The sequence below is a fragment of the Fonsecaea erecta genome (assembly GCF_001651985.1).
Source record: "Fonsecaea erecta strain CBS 125763 chromosome Unknown Scaff14, whole genome shotgun sequence".
Taxonomy (NCBI): Eukaryota; Fungi; Ascomycota; class Eurotiomycetes; order Chaetothyriales; family Herpotrichiellaceae; genus Fonsecaea; species Fonsecaea erecta.
Window position 1 is genome coordinate 647806 of NW_017387257.1, and position 18464 is coordinate 666269.

General features: G+C 53.9%; 5 protein-coding genes across 5 annotated transcripts; 2 read left to right on the forward strand and 3 right to left on the reverse strand.

The window, feature by feature from the left end:
• Positions 1 to 1454: 1454 nt before the first annotated feature.
• Positions 1455 to 4933, reverse strand: AYL99_11557 (hypothetical protein; the record flags this gene model as incomplete). The annotated part of the gene is made up of 4 exons (XM_018843063.1): positions 1455 to 4108; positions 4163 to 4433; positions 4487 to 4688; positions 4851 to 4933. The coding sequence occupies 4 exons, from the start codon at positions 4931 to 4933 to the stop codon at positions 1455 to 1457; spliced, it is 3210 nt and encodes a 1069-aa protein (XP_018687823.1).
• A 1612-nt stretch (positions 4934 to 6545) lies between these two features.
• AYL99_11558 (hypothetical protein) lies at positions 6546 to 9798 on the reverse strand (the record flags this gene model as incomplete). The annotated part of the gene is made up of 2 exons (XM_018843064.1): positions 6546 to 8545; positions 8595 to 9798. The coding sequence occupies 2 exons, from the start codon at positions 9796 to 9798 to the stop codon at positions 6546 to 6548; spliced, it is 3204 nt and encodes a 1067-aa protein (XP_018687824.1).
• A 1011-nt stretch (positions 9799 to 10809) lies between these two features.
• Positions 10810 to 13048, forward strand: AYL99_11559 (hypothetical protein; the record flags this gene model as incomplete). The annotated part of the gene is made up of 2 exons (XM_018843065.1): positions 10810 to 11015; positions 11071 to 13048. 2 exons carry the CDS (start codon positions 10810 to 10812, stop codon positions 13046 to 13048), a joined length of 2184 nt encoding a protein of 727 aa, XP_018687825.1.
• Positions 13049 to 13908: 860 nt separating this feature from the next.
• Positions 13909 to 15174, forward strand: AYL99_11560 (hypothetical protein; the record flags this gene model as incomplete). Its single annotated transcript, XM_018843066.1, has 1 exon — positions 13909 to 15174. The coding sequence occupies one exon, from the start codon at positions 13909 to 13911 to the stop codon at positions 15172 to 15174; it is 1266 nt and encodes a 421-aa protein (XP_018687826.1).
• Positions 15175 to 15655: 481 nt separating this feature from the next.
• On the reverse strand, positions 15656 to 17488 carry AYL99_11561 (hypothetical protein; the record flags this gene model as incomplete). Its single annotated transcript, XM_018843067.1, has 1 exon — positions 15656 to 17488. One exon carries the CDS (start codon positions 17486 to 17488, stop codon positions 15656 to 15658), a length of 1833 nt encoding a protein of 610 aa, XP_018687827.1.
• Positions 17489 to 18464: the final 976 nt, after the last annotated feature.

Below are 18464 nucleotides of genomic sequence, written 5' to 3' on the forward strand. Positions count from 1 at the left end.
GGCTTGAGATGAGAGTTGCAAGGATACGATACTTTTTGTTGGTACTCATGAGATGCAGCTATTGGTTCTTCCTGATCGACCACGTTCACAGTGCCATGTTTTTTTTCTCTTTGATTTGGGTTTGAGGCCAAAGTCAATAGGATGCTCCATCAGCGCCCCTGCCGTTGAGTACGGAGGATTGATATAGCGGTCAAGCACAGAGGAGGCAGGAACAGGCGGTGGAGGGTCTGGTTTGCTACGTGGCACACGCTCAGCAGCAAGAACAAGAAGGAAGACAGCAAAAGAGAGTTTTGGGCACGGCAACCGAAGCGACTAAGCGAACAGGCTAGGGAGCTAAAATGATGAACTGCATGCAGCAGAGCAGCCCTCACTAGCCGGGCTCGCCGGGTAGCCCCTAGTGCCCCTAGCACCCCCGAAGGCCGTGGGCTGTGGGCCATTATTTCTTCCAAGCTCCGTGGTCCGATCCCCATTTTGTTTCCACGTTGCGACGCCAGGCAACCAGCGATCAGTCCGTCCACCAAGGCCCTCTGATGCTGCCGTCTTCATGCAGTATCCAATCTATGTAGATAGAGAAACGAGCAGTTACAGGAGGAGCTACTTGAGTGACTCGGTGAGCCCCTACAGCACCCATCTACTGAACGGCTCTAGGGAGGCAGCAGCTTCAATTGAACAAAGAGGAGCCTCCGCCTCCGTTGTTGGTAACTATTCTTACTCTGCCTTTCCGTCCTCTGTCTCTCCCTCCCTCTCTCTCTCTCTTTCTGTGTGTGTGTGTGTGTGTGTGTGTGTGTGTGTGTGTGTGTGTGTTTGAAGAGCCAACAACTTCCCCTTTCATGTCCTTGCTTCACTTGACCACCCCTCCCCTTGTTTGTGCCATATCAACTCCTCCTTCCTGACAGCAGCACGCGGGACTCGATAACCTGCCGCCTCCCACATACAACTTCTGCAAAGTAAGTCTCGGACCCACTCATCCTGACCTCTTCCTCCTGTCCATATTAATACCTTCATCCATTTCTTCTCGCCACTGCCGCCTTGGTCCATGTCCAGAAGTGTGAACGGCTCCATACTGATCCTGTATTCACTTCCAATTTACAATGATTCTGGCTCGCAGCCTCCAAAAGCCACGGGACTTGTGACTGGATAATAGCATACTCTCCAAGCATGGCGGAAGATGGCTTCCGTTCTGTCGTTTGGGAATTCGTCATCCCCTCTCCTGCGCTGATCATCCAACTCGTCCTCTCCTGCGCTGATCGAGTTAGCAGAGAGGTACGAAAGCCTGATTTTACGACATACCTGTACGAAGGCGCACTTGACTGAACGAGAAGTCCAATATGTGGCGGTAAAACGCCGAAATGGCATGGATCAAGTGAGGTTGCCAGTGCCACTGTGGTGGCACGACGGACGAGGTGTCAGGAAGGATTGGTGAACATCACGTTCAAGCAACGCCCACGATCTGTTCACTTGCCGTCATCCTGACCTCCCTCCATTTGACCATATGCCGATCCTTGTGGGGGTCCATTCATCGCAGGTCCGTGAGCTGCCTGCATTTGGTGATGCATCTTCTGCGACATCTGGCCATATCCGCTGCTCATGGTTCGGTGCTGCATGGCATACCCCTGATGCGGTGTAGAGCCATATTGGTGCCCTCCCCCATAGCTGCCACGATGCATCCCCATTTGTTGCTGCGGATATGCCATCGGCGCCGCTCCTTGATTGGAGACGCTAAACATCATGTTGGGCGCCGGCGGGTGGCCTTGTTGCGATCCTTGCTGCATCATCATCGGCGCCATCCGCCCCGGACTGGAGTAACCCCCATTCTGCTGGGGATACACTTGAGTGGGATTTGGCGCATACATCTGCATTTGGTGATTGAAATGCTGCGGCACCGCCATGTATGGGCCATTCGATGGCTGTTGAACCATCATCGGTGCATTCATCTGCCCCACTTGAGCATGCATTATGCCAGGTGTTCCAGGATATGGTCGCATTTGCATGGGCATCTGGCCGGTAGGTGTCCCGAAATATGGTTGCGACTGGTAAGAGAGTTGAGCAGGGTGTGCCATAGGTGAAGCATACGCTGAAGCTTGACGAGAAGCCATGTTTGGCGACGAAAACACCTGTGGGGTCGCCGCTCCGTATTGCATTCGATGACCACCATCCTCGTATTGATGAGGAAATTGGTGCGAGTTGTTGTGTGGCACGTGCTGTGGGGTTGAAATGTGCGGGATGTTGGCAGGTCCACTAGGGATCGCCATACCCTGCCCGATGTATGGAATATGATGGTTCGATGACGAGCGGCTCTGAGCAGGCGAGACCACAGGATGTGCTGTGGGCTGTTCGAATACTTCCTCATAAGTCTTTTGGTCGTTTTCGGGCTTGACAGTCCATCTTGGTCCCGTTTGGAAAGCATTCGGTATGCCCCCATTATTGCTGTAGTCTTTTTGGACCTCTTCGGGTTTTGTACCCTCGGTGGCTTTCTTTGGAGCATATTCTGCTTTCATTCGGACAATCGGGTTGAAGTCTTTGGCAATAGAGGGCCTCTGGGAAGCCGGCTTGGGCTTTCTATTACCAAAGAACACCGAGGGAGAGGCTGTTCGGGAGATGGAACCTGCACGTTGGGTTGAGCCAGGGCTTGAAGGGGTTTGTGAAGGACCTGCTGGACTAAACGAGGCGGCAGTCGGTCGAAATTCGGAGGCTTTGACATTGAGGTTGAATTTTCCAGAAATGGCGGAATTGGGGGTGGGCATGTTGGATCTCTGCGGGCTGGTCATTCCAGTTTGATCGGCCATCGGCCCAGTTGGAGGGACACGTCCTTCAATAATGGGAATCGGTGCAGGGATGGGAGGAGGCTGAATATTCTTGCGATCTTGCTGATGTGCATTAAATCTCGATTGAAACGGAGCGCTGTTGTTTCGACCTGGGAAGAGCGGTGGCTGTTGCTGGCCTCCGGATCGGTCAGACCGTCCAGCTGCTTGAAATCCCCCACGGCCACGATGGAACGCTTGTCGTTCTGGCACAGGTGGTTGAGGTTGTGGAACATCGGCTTTCCTGGGGGTGTTGCTGGCCACCGGGGCCTGTGAAGGGCTCGCCTTAGCTGGGGAAGTTGATTCACTGGATTCCTTTTGTGCCTTCTCGACGATAGCCTCCTGCTTGGCCGGATCTTTCGCCAGGATACCGATCAGGTCGCTCGGGATGGGGGTCTTGAGTTTGAATGTCTTGGAGAAACGGAGAAGTTCGTTAAGTTTAGCAACGCGATCTTGGTTCGCTTGAGCCTTCCTTCTCTCAATGACCCTTTGCTTCTCCAGATCGGCAAATTGGCGGAATTGGTGGAGGACTTTGACTTCGACGTTTTCAGTCGGGCCTTGAGAAATGAGTTTGTTGCTGGGTTGTGGTTCAATGTCTGTCGACTCAGCGTTGCTGGGGGTCGCTGGACTCGCTGGTTTGATAGCCTTGTCGGGCTGAGCGTTCAGTGTCGACGCCGTACCATTTGGTTCAGATAGCTGCTTGTCTGGAGCAGGCGCCGTAATCTTCTCAGCCGGAACAGGGATGTCTTTTTCATGTTTCGATTTTTGCGTGCTGGCCGCAGCCGGCTCCGGTCGAGAAATTTGCGCCGATATGATCGCGGGATCTATAGGAGCTCCAGGAACAGTTGCTTGTCCAGTAGGCGCACGCCTCGCGGGAGGTGTGTATTTGTTCGCCCCACCAACAGACAGTGGTGTGAAGGATTGCTTGTCCCGACGAACTCCGCTGTATTTCTCCTCCTCATCTTCGCCGTCGTTCTCGAGAGCCTGACCACGTTCCTCGCGAACGTGTGCGATTGCCGATGTTGACCCTTCAATTTCCCGCGCGATCCTTTCAGCTTCAGCTTCACGGCGTTTGTAGGATGGCGCGTTGCGATCGATAGTTGTAGTATAGAGGTTTTCATCGTAAGTGCTCTTGGCGCCAAAAAGTTTAGAGTTGGTATCAAACTGATCCCAACTAGTGGTATTCCCTGAACCCAATGAATAGTCGGTGTTGTCTGGTCCTTCTGGTACCCATCTTTGGAGCTCGCGTTCTCCCCGAACCTGATTTCCAGAGATATCGGTATCAGTTTGAAACGTTGACGAGGACCCTGTGAGTGTAATGTTAGCGCGCGAGGTGGAATGATTGAATCAGGTTTCCATACCATTGGTGAGTTTTGTGGTCTCAGGCAGAGAGAAGTCGGCAACGATCATGTCGGCCATATCCTTTAAATCAAAGTTCATTGCATACTCTGGACTCGAACCAACTAAGGCCGCTTCCCGAGATGCTACGCCGTTTGCCTGGCCTGAACTGGCAGGTGGTAGCTTCCGAACCATCTTGAGAGTGATCTTGGTGCTTGTTGCTGTGAGCGATGAGCCAGACAATAGACCCTCGAACTTTTCTCCTGATTTGGACGTAAGGACGATGTTTAGACCCTACCACATGTCAGTTATCATCTCATTGACTGGGAATCGTGACAGGAGCATACTATAGCCGCCCCAAATAGGAACACCAATCTCTCGTGTGCTTGTTTGTCTGTGATGCCTGCATCCCTCTGCGCGGCGGACCTCATCATGCCTGTGTTCCTGGCTTGAGCATTGTTCCCATTCGGGTGTATGGGCATGGAGCCTCGTTGCGAGAACGAGTTGGAGGATGTGCCCCAAATCTTCTGAGAAGTCGGCCGTCTGGCACTTGTTTCGATTAGCGAGGACCTTTGTGAGAGTGAACGTAGGATTAGACAATCATGTATGCATCACTCCATGTCCCAGACGAGACGAAGATGTTGCCAAAAAGGAAAAATAAGGCCAGCCTGCAGAGTCGAGGGGGCAACGTCTCGGGTTGCGTGTGCGTACCTTGGAATCCCGTCACCACCAGCACCGCCGGGACTCTGCTTGCGCCCTGCATCCCCAGCCTTCTGGTTGCTACTTGATCTCATTGTGGCCCTTGCCAAACCATTATTTTGTGGGGGGTTGACTGTGGTATTCAAGTTCGGGGACGTGATGCTGGCTGCAGAGGCCATGAGCTCCCTGTGTTGGTAGCCACGTCGCACAGGATGTGCTCTGAGTACGAGCTGAATCGACGGGAACCGGCCAGTCAGACTGCGATGGAGCTGCGGAGGATTCTGAGATTCTGTGGGATCCCGGGGTCAAAGGATAGACAGCGCGACAGCAACGGAGCGGCTGCGATTGTCTCGGTGGAGGGAGGGCCGTTGGCAGTGGCAGAGACGGTGGTCAGAAGGCACGAGCCTCAGGGAAAAAAAGTCGAAGGGTGGTGGAAATGGGGATGGGGGACCGGGCAACTCTGAGAAGCTGGCAGAAAAGGCGCAGGCGGGACCGAGACACAGGGCCGCAGGGACCTTGGGGGGACCTCGCAAACCAGGTACAAGAATAATTTAAAAAAGGAGGGTGATGGACTGTCAAGCGGCCCGCTTAAAGTCTAGCCTGGAGAAGCGTTCAAAAATGAAGAACGCAGCAGCAATTGAGTAACAAACACTGCACCGACGGGGGGGGGGATGGATGAGATGATGGAGTGCGATGGAAAGAGAGGAGAGAAGTGAGGTTGTGCTTTGGCTTTGGCTTTGCGGTTGCGGTTGCGGTTGGTTCTGTCGGGGGCTTGTTTGAGGAGGTTGCTTTAGGAAAATCGGCCAAACCAAAAGCTGGAGACAGGCTCGAGCGTTTGACAGTCTGTTTCCCCGATGGGGTGGGTTCTAGAGGCCATGAGTCCGGGAAGCAGCACGATGTGTGGCCGGCTGGGCATCCAGGACCCTAGACTCTACCTAGAGCCCGTCGACCGTCACTCGGGCGGGAGCTACCTTCTCCAAGACCCTCTAGGCGTTTTATGCCTTGTCGTCAGGCTCATGCGTTGGAGCCACCGGCTGAATCTGGTACTATCAACTCGTCGGCATACTATTGCAGCTGGAGGGAGCACAATTGTCCAGCAATGTCTCAGTCAGTTTGTTATTCTTGTCCACCACCTCTACCATCATTACTTCGCTCGGCACCAATATGGTACTGCGTACACGCCGCTGAGCCATGCCTGCGCTTCCAAAATCCTTCGGCTGATATTGCGTCCCACCCTCTTCATTTTCCATCTTCGAACGTGGACGAGAGCTGAAAAGGTACGAGAAGCGCGTCCGACGGGTCTTTTCCGCCTCCCCTGTGTTTCCGACCGCCGTCGATCGCTCCCTCTTCCCCGCCCACGCCAACGAATAATGGTTGGACCTCCCCAACTGACTGTCCAAAAGGAGGATGCTTCTGATATTTATTGCTTAGAGAACATGGCGATCGAAATCCATCATTATTGCGGCAGGCAGGTGAGAAGGCACGGCATCTCCCTACCTTCATGATACTATGATGTACCTGCGTTGGCTTGGAATTTCGTTCACCAAAGATAACGAGGCACTGCTCAGCAGTCTCTACCTCACTCCCGCTAGTATTCTCAGTACAACCCATAGTCAACCCACGTTGGCCGTAAATATCGCGCTCTGCATGCTTCGTTCGCGTTTCGCTAAGCCGTAATAAATCAAATCCACCCAGTTGTCCATTGCATCACAATCTCAATGCGTTGAGAATGGCCGAGGTCATGGATCGGTACTGGTTCATGCCCCCCTGCACCTTCTTGAACTGAATCCCGTGAAGGGAAAGAAGAGGAATCTTCACAATTGCAATCTCAAATTTGAGCACCAACCGCTCACCGCTGTCCTCTTGTACTCGAGTTCTTGTCGCACCTCCATCATGAGCCTCGGATCCTCGATTCTGTTGCAAGTATTCATCTGAACCCTCAGAGTTGGTCACGAAACTCTGATCTGGTTGTCTCCTCCTAGTATGGTGTCGGCTTAACCTGTCGTCCCTGATGTCTTCTCTGTCCTTACCCCGGAAAGCTCCACCAAACGAGATCCGACGCTGATGTCCACTCGTCACCCGTCCACTTCTGTCCTCGTCGAGCCCGGCTACAGGTTCCTTGACCCCTTCGAGGTTAATGCTGGGCGCATGTCTGCAAGAAAAGCCTCCTTTGATCACGGTATATTGCACTCCAAGCTGGTTCAGAACGCGAATGATGTCGTGTCTGATAAACTCGGGAGGCTTACTGCTGGTAGTCGAAGTCGAGAACAATCCTTTGAGACTGGCTGGCTTGGAGATTTCGGTGCCAGGGGTGTCGGGAAGCGCCGGTGTGTCGAGTACGTCTACTCCGTCCCGCATCTCGGCATCCGTCTCCTCAGGAACGTTAGCCTCTGCTCGACGCTCTTCATGGCGGCGTCGTCTGGCTTGAATGCTCTCCTGACGTGCATGACCCAGAGACTTGGTCCTGGTAGTGGTAGGAGTGCGTGGCGTAGTCAGTGGGCTGGCAGTAGGAGCAGGCTTGTCGGTCAGTTCCACGCCCTTACCAGCCCGACCGGCGTTTACACTCGACTGATCAGAGCCACTAGTAGGCGGTGGCTCAGGCGCAAGCATTGGAGAATCGTGGCCCGACGTTCCTCGGTGCAGAACGCGTCGCGGGCGGTACTCAGCCGAATTGACGCTAGTCGATCGGCCCAAAAATTTCCCAGCTCTAGATAGCCCGCCACTAGCACTGAGTAGACCTTCATGCTGTGGTTGACTGCCTCCCTGATGATGAGTTGTTGGACTCGGGTCTCTTCTCCGTGAGCGTCGGACAGAGAAGGACTTGCGGGGAGGCGTGACGGAATCAGCGGGAGGTTGAATATTCAGCGCCGGGGGAGGTTGAGGCCGTTCCATGTCTCGGTCCCGGTAACGTCTAGTGCTAAACCTTCGCAACAGACCCAAGGCAGTACCCTCGCGCTTCGCAGGCTGATCAGGCTGAGGGATTGCATTCAGTGGGACCGTACTCGGAGCAGGTTTTCTCTCGGCAGCCTCCATCGACTTCATACCATGCGGTATATCGTCTTCTCCATTGGTTCGTGCACGCGGTCTCGCCCGGCCTCCAGTGGCTTTCTCTCCTGGCATTTCTGGCGCGAACGTGTTTGTGTGAGCAGCCTCCGGTGTTGGCAGCCCAGGGAGTTTGAGAGGCGTCTCCTTTTCTGTCATTGGCATGGCCAGCGCACCGGGATTTTGTTGCTGTCGCTCTCGGTCACGCTTCTCGCGTGCGAGGTAATATATAGAGACCAGTGGGCTGTAAGCATTGATGGGGTCGTGACCTCTGATGGCTTCAGAAGAAGGTGCCGAAAGACCTTCCCGGCTAATTGAATTTCGTCGTTTGTAAAAGTCGAAGACTCCACGTTTCTTCTCGCCGCTACTCGATGCATGGCTGTAATCTTCCTTGGCACTCCTGCGAACAGCACTCTGGTAATCCTCCGACTCGATGATGCGAGTAAGCTGCTCAGTAATGTAAGCAGAGGACCCAAAGTCAAAGCCTTGCATTTTGTCAATGACCTCAGGGTCGAGCGGCAGTTGAAGAGGCTCCCTGTGTGGGAGATAATTGTCTGGAGGGCCGTTGAAACCTTTCGTCATCCAGGGATGGTTCATAATTTCCTGAAGACTGGCTCGATCTCGTGGATCCACCACGAGCATGCGCGAAATGATATTCTTGCATTCTGGAAGCCGTTAGAAATGAGAGACTCTCGTTTGAAGACGGAAACGTACCAGCCGTCAGCCATTGAGGATAGTCGACAATCCCTCTTTTGATCTTTGCATGCAACTGAGGCATGCTTTGGTCGTCGAATGGAACTTTGCCACAGACGAGGACATAAAGAACAATCCCAAAACTCCATACATCAACCTCAGGACCTGTGTACTGACGGGCTTGCAACAATTCCGGTGCCGCGAAATACAAACTGCCGCAGAACGTTTTCAGGAGCGCACGCGGCGAATAAAGGTTGCTAAGGCCAAAATCGATGATCTTGATATCCCCCGTCTTGCTGATAAGGATATTCTCGATCTTAAGATCCCGGTGAACGATGCTGTTACGGTGACAGTAGTCCAGCGCGCTTGCAATCTGGCGAGCGAATTTCCGTGCTTGCTTCTCTTTCAGCCTGCCATGAGCGATAATGTAATCCAGCATCTGCCCACCATTCACATACTCAAAAAGCATGTACCAATGGTAGTTAGTCCTCTGGACATCGATCATTCCACAGATGTACGGGTGAGAAAGTAACGACACCATGGCTGCCTCTCTTGCAGTTCGTATTTCTTTCGACCGATCTGCGCGCTCGTCCTTCGGATTTCCTTGCTCGTCAGCTGCCTGTCGTGGGACTATTTTGATGGCCGCTTGCTCTCCACTCTCAACGTTTTTCGCTAGCTTGACCTTGCCCATGCTGCCCTGACCAATTGTCTTCCCTAGTGACCAAGTCCCAGTCTGGCATGTTATAGATGTTCGCCTTCGACCGATTGTGGGATAGGTCTGCGAGGCGTGCGTCTCGGTCCTCGAGGTTGTGCTGGGAGGAGGTTGTGAGGGTGTTCCGTTGGCAACGGCTGCTGTAGGTGCGATTAGGTCTTGACTATTCCGTCGAGATCCCGGTCGGGAGGAGGCGCGCCCCTGGGGCAGTGCCTCCGAATGATATTCTCCTCTCCCGTCACGGGAGGTGCTGCGACGAGAGGACGTCGTGCGAGCGACATTTGATTGTTCGAAATCCCTGCGAGCGACATTCGCAAGAGCCGTAGGATTGGATTGAGGAGGATTTTCGTGAGTTCTGGATCCAGAGCGGGTGTGATTTGAGGGTCTGGTGTTTGTGGAACGCGTTCTTGAAGGCTGAGAGGGTGAGGTGGAAGCATACGAAGAAGGAGGGTTGCGAGAGGCCGAGTGACTGCGCACCACCGACGGCGACTGTTGTGATGCTGCCGTGGCCATCTTGCTAGCGGATGTCGACGATCGATTCGGTTGTTGTTGTTCAGACTCCTCGGCTGGCTGAGCTGAGACCGGATCGAGTGTCAACGTTTGCGGTAGGAATTCAAGGACCAACGCCAGTATGAGACGCACGGACGACAACCAGTGTCAAACCCCTTGAGCCCTTGGGCTTCGCAGCCACAAGGCTTTGTTCGGGAGATGCTCGATTCAGTATCCGATATGTATCGTCTGCTATTGCTCGAATAGGCTGAGTCCCTCAAGACAATAATGCTCAGAGAGATCACGGCGAGAAGGTGACCCGACTAGCAGTATCATCGGGTTCTCGCATATAGTCGAAGGCGGGCAGGGCTGGTGGTAAGACGACCGCAGCTCCGTCAGGTGCAGCGCAGATTGGGACGAGGGGGTGCTGTTAGAGGAAATCGTGGTGGTCGACCAAACGAGATTGATGACCTGAGGCGGAACTGATGGTACCGGTGCTCTGTTTCGAGTTGACTAGACCCTGGCTTTGAGGTTGGAATCACGTTCTGGACGTTTGCTTGATGGGCGCAGGCAAAAAGTACGGTGCACTGACAAAACACGCATGAGGGGGCCTTCCAGGCAAGGCCAGTGATGGCTGGTACAAACAGCTACTGGACGGTGGTCGGTTTAGACTGGGTGCTTAGATCTCGCTGTAGGGACATGATTAGTGGCCGCGGGATTTAACTCCAAGGCCGGGATCGGTGCCCGTATCAGACCTCACCGATTGCGAGGATCACAACGCGCAGGCAGCATGGTCTGACCGCCAAATCTGCCGCACAATACGCTGTTTTACTTCTGCCAGACAGGATATTAATAATGCAAATGCTATCCTCTTATATCACCAAGTCCACAACAAAGGAAGAAGGAAAAAGCCTACTGACAACCGACTGCACAAGCTCACCAGCCACAGACAGATTCTGTGCACGCACCGTGGGCCCGCAGTTTGTCCCTTTTCATTACCCTTCTTGACTATGTGAGTCTGACGCTGCTCCCAACATGGCATCCAAGCGATCGCGGCAAGCCTTCGAAGCCGACCTCCGAAAACAATCCTCACCTTTCGTTCTGTATGGGACACCCTTGCCTCCTCTAGACGACAATGTTCGAGATGATGGGTCTTTTGTACCGATCTGGAAGCAAGAGGTCACAGATGAAAGAGGGCGGAAACGCTTGCACGGCGCCTTCACAGGAGGCTTCAGCGCCGGGTGAGCACTCGGAGCAACGATCTCAAGAGCACAATGGCTAAAGTGGTGGGTGCAGATACTTTAACACCGTAGGCTCTAAAGAGGGATGGACCCCTTCTTCCTTTGTCTCTTCCAGACAGAATCGCGCAAAGGCTGTGCAAAATCTACCGCAACAAAAGCCAGAGGATTTCATGGACGAAGAAGATTTTCGCGAGGCAGAAGAATCGCGCACACTGAATACCTCGTCAGAATTTGCAGGATTTGGCACGGAGCACGATGTCATGCGAAAGACTGCTACCATTGATATTTTTCGACCGCTGGATGAAACGATCGGCTCAAAATTGCTCAAGCGAATGGGCTGGAGGGAAGGTCAAGGCATTGGCCCCCGGATCCGGAGAGCCGCAAAATTCGGCGACCGTGAGGAGGAGGATGTGGTGGATGATGACGTGCCGGCACAGACACATCTTTTTGCCCCAGACGACGTGCAATTGGTATCATACACCCGAAAGACAGACCATAAAGGCTTGGGATATGAAGGAGAGCTGCAGGGTCAAGATCAGCCGGCAAGCCGAAATACCACTACACACAATACTACGCTCAGGTCCACTGGCGAGAACTCAGATGAGGAGGCAACTGCGCCGCTCTTTGGTCCGAGGATGAAGCCAGCACGAACAAGCAACAGGACAGGATTTGGTGTTGGGGTTCTGAATGACGACCATTCTGATGACGAAGACCCGTACTCTATGGGCCCTAAGATATCATATCATAAGGTTATTGCAGGTGAGAAGATGCCAAAGACCAAATCAAAAGGTTCAGGAAGCGCAGCAAATCCTCTGGTGAAGACCAAACCAACGTTTGTTTCCAGAAAGCTGGCAGCCTTGAAGGGGGCTCTGAGAAAATGTCATGATGGGCGGTTGCCCCTCGACGGGTTTGTTCTGGCAGATGAACTTGATGCCCTGGGCTCAATGACCATACAGGATGAGAAATACAAACCGCCTGAGGTTCCTGAAGACTGGAAGTCATCTATTCCGCCAGAAACTGGAGCAGAGATTGCATCCACGTTTTTCTCGACAGCAGAGGCAGCAAAAGCTTCTAATCTCACAGCCAAATCCCGTGCCTCGCTTTTGGGAGAGTCACAGCTTCCGGGAAAGTCAGTATTTGACTTCTTAACACCTTCCGCTCGCGATCGCCTAGCCGCTGCATCAGGTCGCCAAAACCTTCCTGCAGCTGGGAGCGAATCTGCTCCAAATGGTTATGAGCCATCCGGATCGGAAACAAAAAATCTCCAGACTATGGTTCCTCAAATTGACCGAGATGTGGCCCTTCAAGCCTTGAATCGTGCAGTTGGTGGATGGATGCCATATGCAGAGGATGAAAACAAGAGATTAAGATATCGAACCTACCTCGAAATCCAAGCTGGTCAAAGAGCAGTTGACGAGGTGCCGCCGCGCGCCGAAAACATGAGGCAGGAGGACTGGATTCTTGAGATGCAAGAGTTCGCACGAGCAGCAGAGGTGTTTAAGCCCATCAGCGGCTTGATGGCAACGCGCTTCACTTCTTCATCGAGCTCGCCAAAAGGTCAAGATGGCAAATCGGGCGACTCGGCCACAGAATCTTTATTGACCCAAGCGAGGACAAAGCCCGAAGATCCTGCGGAATCAGCTGCCAAATTAGGAATGTTTGGTCCCATGACGCGGTCTGTCACCAACTTCTACCCTACCCGACTTCTCTGCAAAAGATTCGGTGTGCCAATGCCAACTCCCGAAGGGGCGAAGGAAGATAGGAATGGAGGTGGAACTGCCGCTGGTTCGACCGAGCCCAGCTTCACAGCACCACAATTCCGGTCTTATGTATCGGCAGGATTCCAACATGATGAAGGGTCAGAAGTCGGCAAAAGTAAGTTCGAAAATCGAACGGGCCAGCCGCCGATTCCAGCAGTGGCGGAGACTCGTCCTGCTCCGCTCGACCCCGAGAGAAACGAAGCCCTCGAGCAGCAAAGGCCCGGACAAGCCGTGTTCAAAGCCATTTTTGGTAGTGATGACGAAGACAATTAGGAATGAATTTGAGAGATCGACGATGCAGCTCGGCTTTAGATGGGGACACTTTTGGCTGATGTCCGCGACAAGGCTGGGTTTGGCAAGGGGTTGACGAGGCTGAGGCCCAAGTCCATGAAGCTGAACTCCGTTGCGTCCGATGCTGGGTATCGTGTCTCTCGTTGTGGTGACTTGCGCACTCCACGGCACAGCGGAGGGTATCTAGAGAGCAGAACTTGGGATAGAAGCAATTGAAAAGAGCAGTTTGGCTAAATGATCTTCCTCCTCTACCACCGACTCATGGAGGTGGAGAAGTGAATACACCGGGAACAGAGTCCAGCAGGGAATGACTTGACAGTGGCGTTTTATTCCTGATTTTGTCAACGTGTCTTACCCATCTGCTTGCCCAACGGTACAACCATTGCTTTGACGCCCGTATTCTGCGTCGTCGTCGTCGTCGTCGTCGTCGTCGTCGTGGGTTGTCCGAGAGCCACTCACTCTTGTTCTGTTCGTGAGTGGATCCCAATGTGACCGATCTTTCAGCATCCATTTGAAGAATCCAACACCAAGATACTATTACAAGAACGTCGAAAGGGTAGGGTTACCATGTTTCATGGCGTTCGAGATGGTAGCCACGCTGCGGTTGGCAAGCCTAGTGACCTGGGTACAGTAGATTAATACCAAGTCGGGGCTAGTGATACCAGGAGTAAGTAAGGACGTTAGGGGAGAACGCAGCCTCACTAGCCACGGTGAGACGCCACGTTACAAAATCACTTCTTCACCCGAACCGCAGTTGAATACTTCTCACTCACGCACTCACTCACTCACTCACTCTAGTCATTCCTTTTGTTGTCCCTTTTCCCCGTGTAATTCTCAGCAAAATGGCGCGTCGCAAGCAAATCACTCCCATGCAGCGCATCAACTCTGGCGAGGTCATGCAGGCGCCCTCAGATGTCCCCCAACAGCGCGCCGTCTACAGCAATGGCGATGTCCCTTCGCCGACTTCAAGTAAACCGACCTCACCTACCACCCAACCCCGACCGCAGACACAGACACAAACACAGCCGCCCCAACACCCGGGCCTCCTGACCCTCCTCGTCTGCGTCGGCGGCATCTATGCCTCGTTCCTGACCTGGGGTGTCCTGCAAGAACGCATCACCACCACCCCATATCCGCTCACGTCTCCCGCCGCTGCCCAGCCGCAACAAGAATACTTCCGCTTTCCCATCGTCCTCAACACCATCCAGGCCCTGCTGGCCTTCACGAGCGGGAGCCTGTACCTCTCCTACACGACCGGGCGCTTCAACATTCTCCCCTCGTCCTCCTCTCTCCTGCCACTGATGCTGGTGACGCTGACCACGACCCTCGCGTCTCCCTTCGGCTATGCCTCCCTCGCTCACGTCGACTACCTCACGTTCGTCCTGGCGAAGTCGTGCAAGTTGCTGCCCGTCATGGCGTTGCATGTCGCCCTGTTCCGCAAACGATACCCGCTGTCAAAATACATGATCGTGCTGGCCGTGACCGGCGGCGTCGCGCTATTTACCCTATACCACCCTCCGAAGCCGGGGAAGTCACAGTCGACGCAGAACTCGAGTCTCTACGGGTTGACACTGCTGGGCATTAATTTGTTGTTTGACGGGCTGACGAACACGGTGCAAGACCACATCTTCCAGTCCCCGCAACGCTACGGGAAGACATCGGGCCCCCAGATGATGGTCATCCTCAACCTGCTCGGCACGCTCCTGATGGGCGCATACCTCGTGGCGACACCTTACATCCCGCCGGCGCTCGTGCCGCAGTTCGTGCGGACCGACACACACGAGCTGAGCCAGGCCATTGCCTTCTTCCAGCGCCACCCGCCCGTGCTCACGGACGTGCTTCTCTTCTGCCTCTGCGGCGCCGTTGGCCAGCTCTTCATCTACGCTACCCTGGAGCGGTTCTCCTCCCTGCTCCTCGTCACGGTGACAGTGACGAGGAAGATGTTCACCATGCTGCTCAGCGTCATGTGGTTCGGCCACTCACTTACCAAGGGCCAGTGGATGGGCATTGGCCTGGTCTTTGGCGGCATTGCCGCCGAGGCGTATATCCAAAATCTAGAGAAGAAAGAGAGAGATAGACGGAAGAAATCGGCCGACAAGGCTAGATAAAAAGGTGCCCGTGGAATAAAATGGAATGGATCCATTATCCTTGATGACGATGCAGTAAAAAGAATTGAAAATGCATATACATACCACTTTGAAGCAAGCAAGCAAGCAGTAAGCAATCTAGAGAATACCAAAAAAGTTCCCAAAAAGGATATGAAATCATTGTCAATCAACCGCCCTCGAGACGTTCCTTCTTTATATGATTTAAAATCTTACGCACAAACAAACTCGAGGTGAATGAAGTGCCCCCGGAAGAATTCGCCTGCATGGATTGGTATCGCTTGCAACATAAAGACGAGTTGTATCGAGGCCGTTGTCGCTCGTATCGTCGTCATCATCGTCATAGTCATCGTCATGCATCTTCAAAACAGCAGCAGAAAGCTCCTATGACAATACACTCGAGCCCATCATTGAATGGAACTGCCCAACCAGCCCCATTCATCTGAACGCCCCCATTGCCCCCATGCACGGCGTCCTCCACGTATTATTGACAACCGCCAGGATTCAGACCAGTGAGATTCAACCGCGCCGTTTCCCGTACGTCCGGCCCGAGCCTTACTGGTGGTGGCGTTGTTCGATCTGCACGCTGGAGATCCTCGTCGTCTGGATACACAGCCATCCGAGTTATGGTGTCCAAATCCGCCACAGCGAGTTGCACCGCAGGTACAGCTGCGCCCAGCTCCCCGACGCCCACACTCACCGCTGCAGAATACTGCATCATAGCTGTTTCCACATTTCCTCTCATGACGTGTAACCGCCCCAACGTCCTCAAACAGCCCATCCTGGAGTGCACCAGTTCCACCACCTGAGAGGACTGGACCCCGGAAGATTTTTCGACAGCGAGTGTGCGGCGCAGAGCATCGGACACAAAAAGCTCCGTGCCCTTGGAGGTGTTTCCTGATGCGAGATGGACCTTGGTGAGTTCGAGGAGGCCGGTGACAGGCAGGAGGCTATTTTTCCCATATGTGTTCTCCCAGATGGGAATGATTTGGGTGAGGATGCGGACGGCTTCTTCCAGACGGCCCAGTTGTGCAAGCACACGCGCGAGGTAGTAGTACTGCCCAGTTGTCTCGTGCGAGGTAGCGCTGAAAAGTTGTTCGTGCAGTTCGTGGACTTTGCGCTGGATCAATTCGCGGAGACGGAGACGCTGGTTGGCGTTCGTGAGGGTGAGCTGGAGAAGGGTCGTGATCGGGTGGGCAGGACCGAGGATTGTGAGAGATGCGGCGGCAGCGAACTTCTTCACCTGGCTGCGCAGGCGTCCCAGTTCGGTGCTGGATGTGTCAAGACTGAGTTCGGCAAGGACGTAGTAAAGCTTTGGGTGCTGTAAGATCAAGAGGTCCGACAGGGTTGGGAGAACGCGGCTCAGTATTGATGAGGCCGAATCGATTCTACCAATGGCCATTAATCCGGCAGCCGTAGTGATGGAACCGCTGAAGTTTTCCACGCTCACCGTGTCGAAAGGACTTTGGCTTTCATGGAGCTGTCTGAACCACGAAGACTCGAACTTGCTCGTGTAGAAGGTGCTGGCTTGTAGGAGAATCTGTTCGATTTGTGAGTCTTCCTTGGACAGAGTAATAACGGCGGAGGGCGCCATACCGATGCGCCACGATGCGTTTGAGGGACCTGCCTGCGCGGCGGGTTTCCGGCGTTTTGAAATGTTGGCTTGCAGGGCGGCGGTGGCTGGGGAGGGAGACAATTTTCGAGAATTTCGTGGTGAATGCGCCCGTATTTCACCCAAGGCTTGCTTGAGTTCTGTATGGTTGATGTGGGTGCTGAAATAGTCGGGACGGCCATCGTCGGTGTCTTGTCCTGGGGTCGAGGCCAGGAGTTCCAGTCTATGCCTCTCTTCTTCCTCTGCCGAGTGATTGACCAGATCCCAGATCGCGACCTTTCGTGTCGTCGAAGGTGCCTCTTCGGTCGTCGAAGTTGCTTCCCTTAGGACCGTCGGAGCGGGGTGGACTGGCTGATAGGCATTGACCGGCTCATTATTGTGGGCAAGCGAGGGAGTAGCGGCATTTTCCGCCGTGCTGGAGGGATAATTCACATGAAGGAGATTGCTTGGATCATCCTGGGTTTTGAATCGCTTTTCCGCCGTCTCATCGACCTTCGAGGTCGGTTGGACAGCTCTAAACGCTTTTGCAGAGCCTCGATGTCCTGGCTTTGGCGAAGAGCTCGAGCGAGCTCTAGCGTTGTTCTCAGCTTTCACCCCGGAATTCTGCCCCGCATGTCGCCGGATCTGTGTGATATTCTGCTTGCTTCGTGGATCGCCAGTAATCCAGGTGAAAGACTTTGGTGCCCCGTCCTCCCTGGGAGGCATTTGTCGGTCACACCTCTTGGGCCACGAGGCACACACATCCGACCCAGCTTGTCGAGCTCGTCAAGGGCGGATCTGGCTGGGAAAGGGGGAGGAAAACGCTGTTCTGGAGTAGAGCGTCAGTCTCAGTGAGGAGTAGGGGCCTTTTTGTTCAGTCGGATGGCTCGGTGACAAATAGCAGCGCTTGCCGGGGGAGCTTCAGCGTCAATGCCCCAACGGGCTTCTTTCGAAAACCTTACTTAGAACAGATGACTCGGAGACATTTGGCAGAGCGGAGACTTCCAGCTCACCTCCAGAAGAGCAAAGGATAGGAAAGAGCCTAGCTCGTCAGTGTCCATCAGCCGGCATATTGGATGATAGCCCAGATCCAGTTTGGACTCGGATTGGCCCAGCTGAATAATTTGTGACTAACCGGCCCACCCCTCTTGGCTCTCCTGACACCTCGGCCACAGATGCACGGCTTGGGATGATCATCTTTACGTACATGAACATTCCCTGCTGCCAAAAGGGGCGGGCCTCGACCATGACACCAAGGACAAAGAACGCGCGTGTGGTGTTGGTGCACCATCACACCACCTGCCGACTTGGACAGATGCGGTTGCCATAAGCTGAAACTCTCGGCCAAACCAAGGCAAGTCTGACGAGGCTCTGGATCTCAATGGATCTCGACTCGCCGCCGGAAACGGCAGAGTGGATAGCCAGATCCGTCGATTGGTTCTTCTCGAACCTCGTATGACCCACCGGGTGGAGTCGAAGTACCGTCCAGGACTTAGCGCCTAGAGCACCTACTCTTTTAGGAATGCTGTTTGATGCTGTTCCCTGCATTGTCCGGCTGAATAATTCCACCTCGCAACGAGCATTCATTGGGTGCTCGGCTTGCTGCCTTTGACGGGATATTCTTAGGAGGAATGCCTTAGCACCAGGCTATGGAGAAGCGCCCCCCCGTGACCTCGGCGTACGTACTTAAACAGCGTTCGTT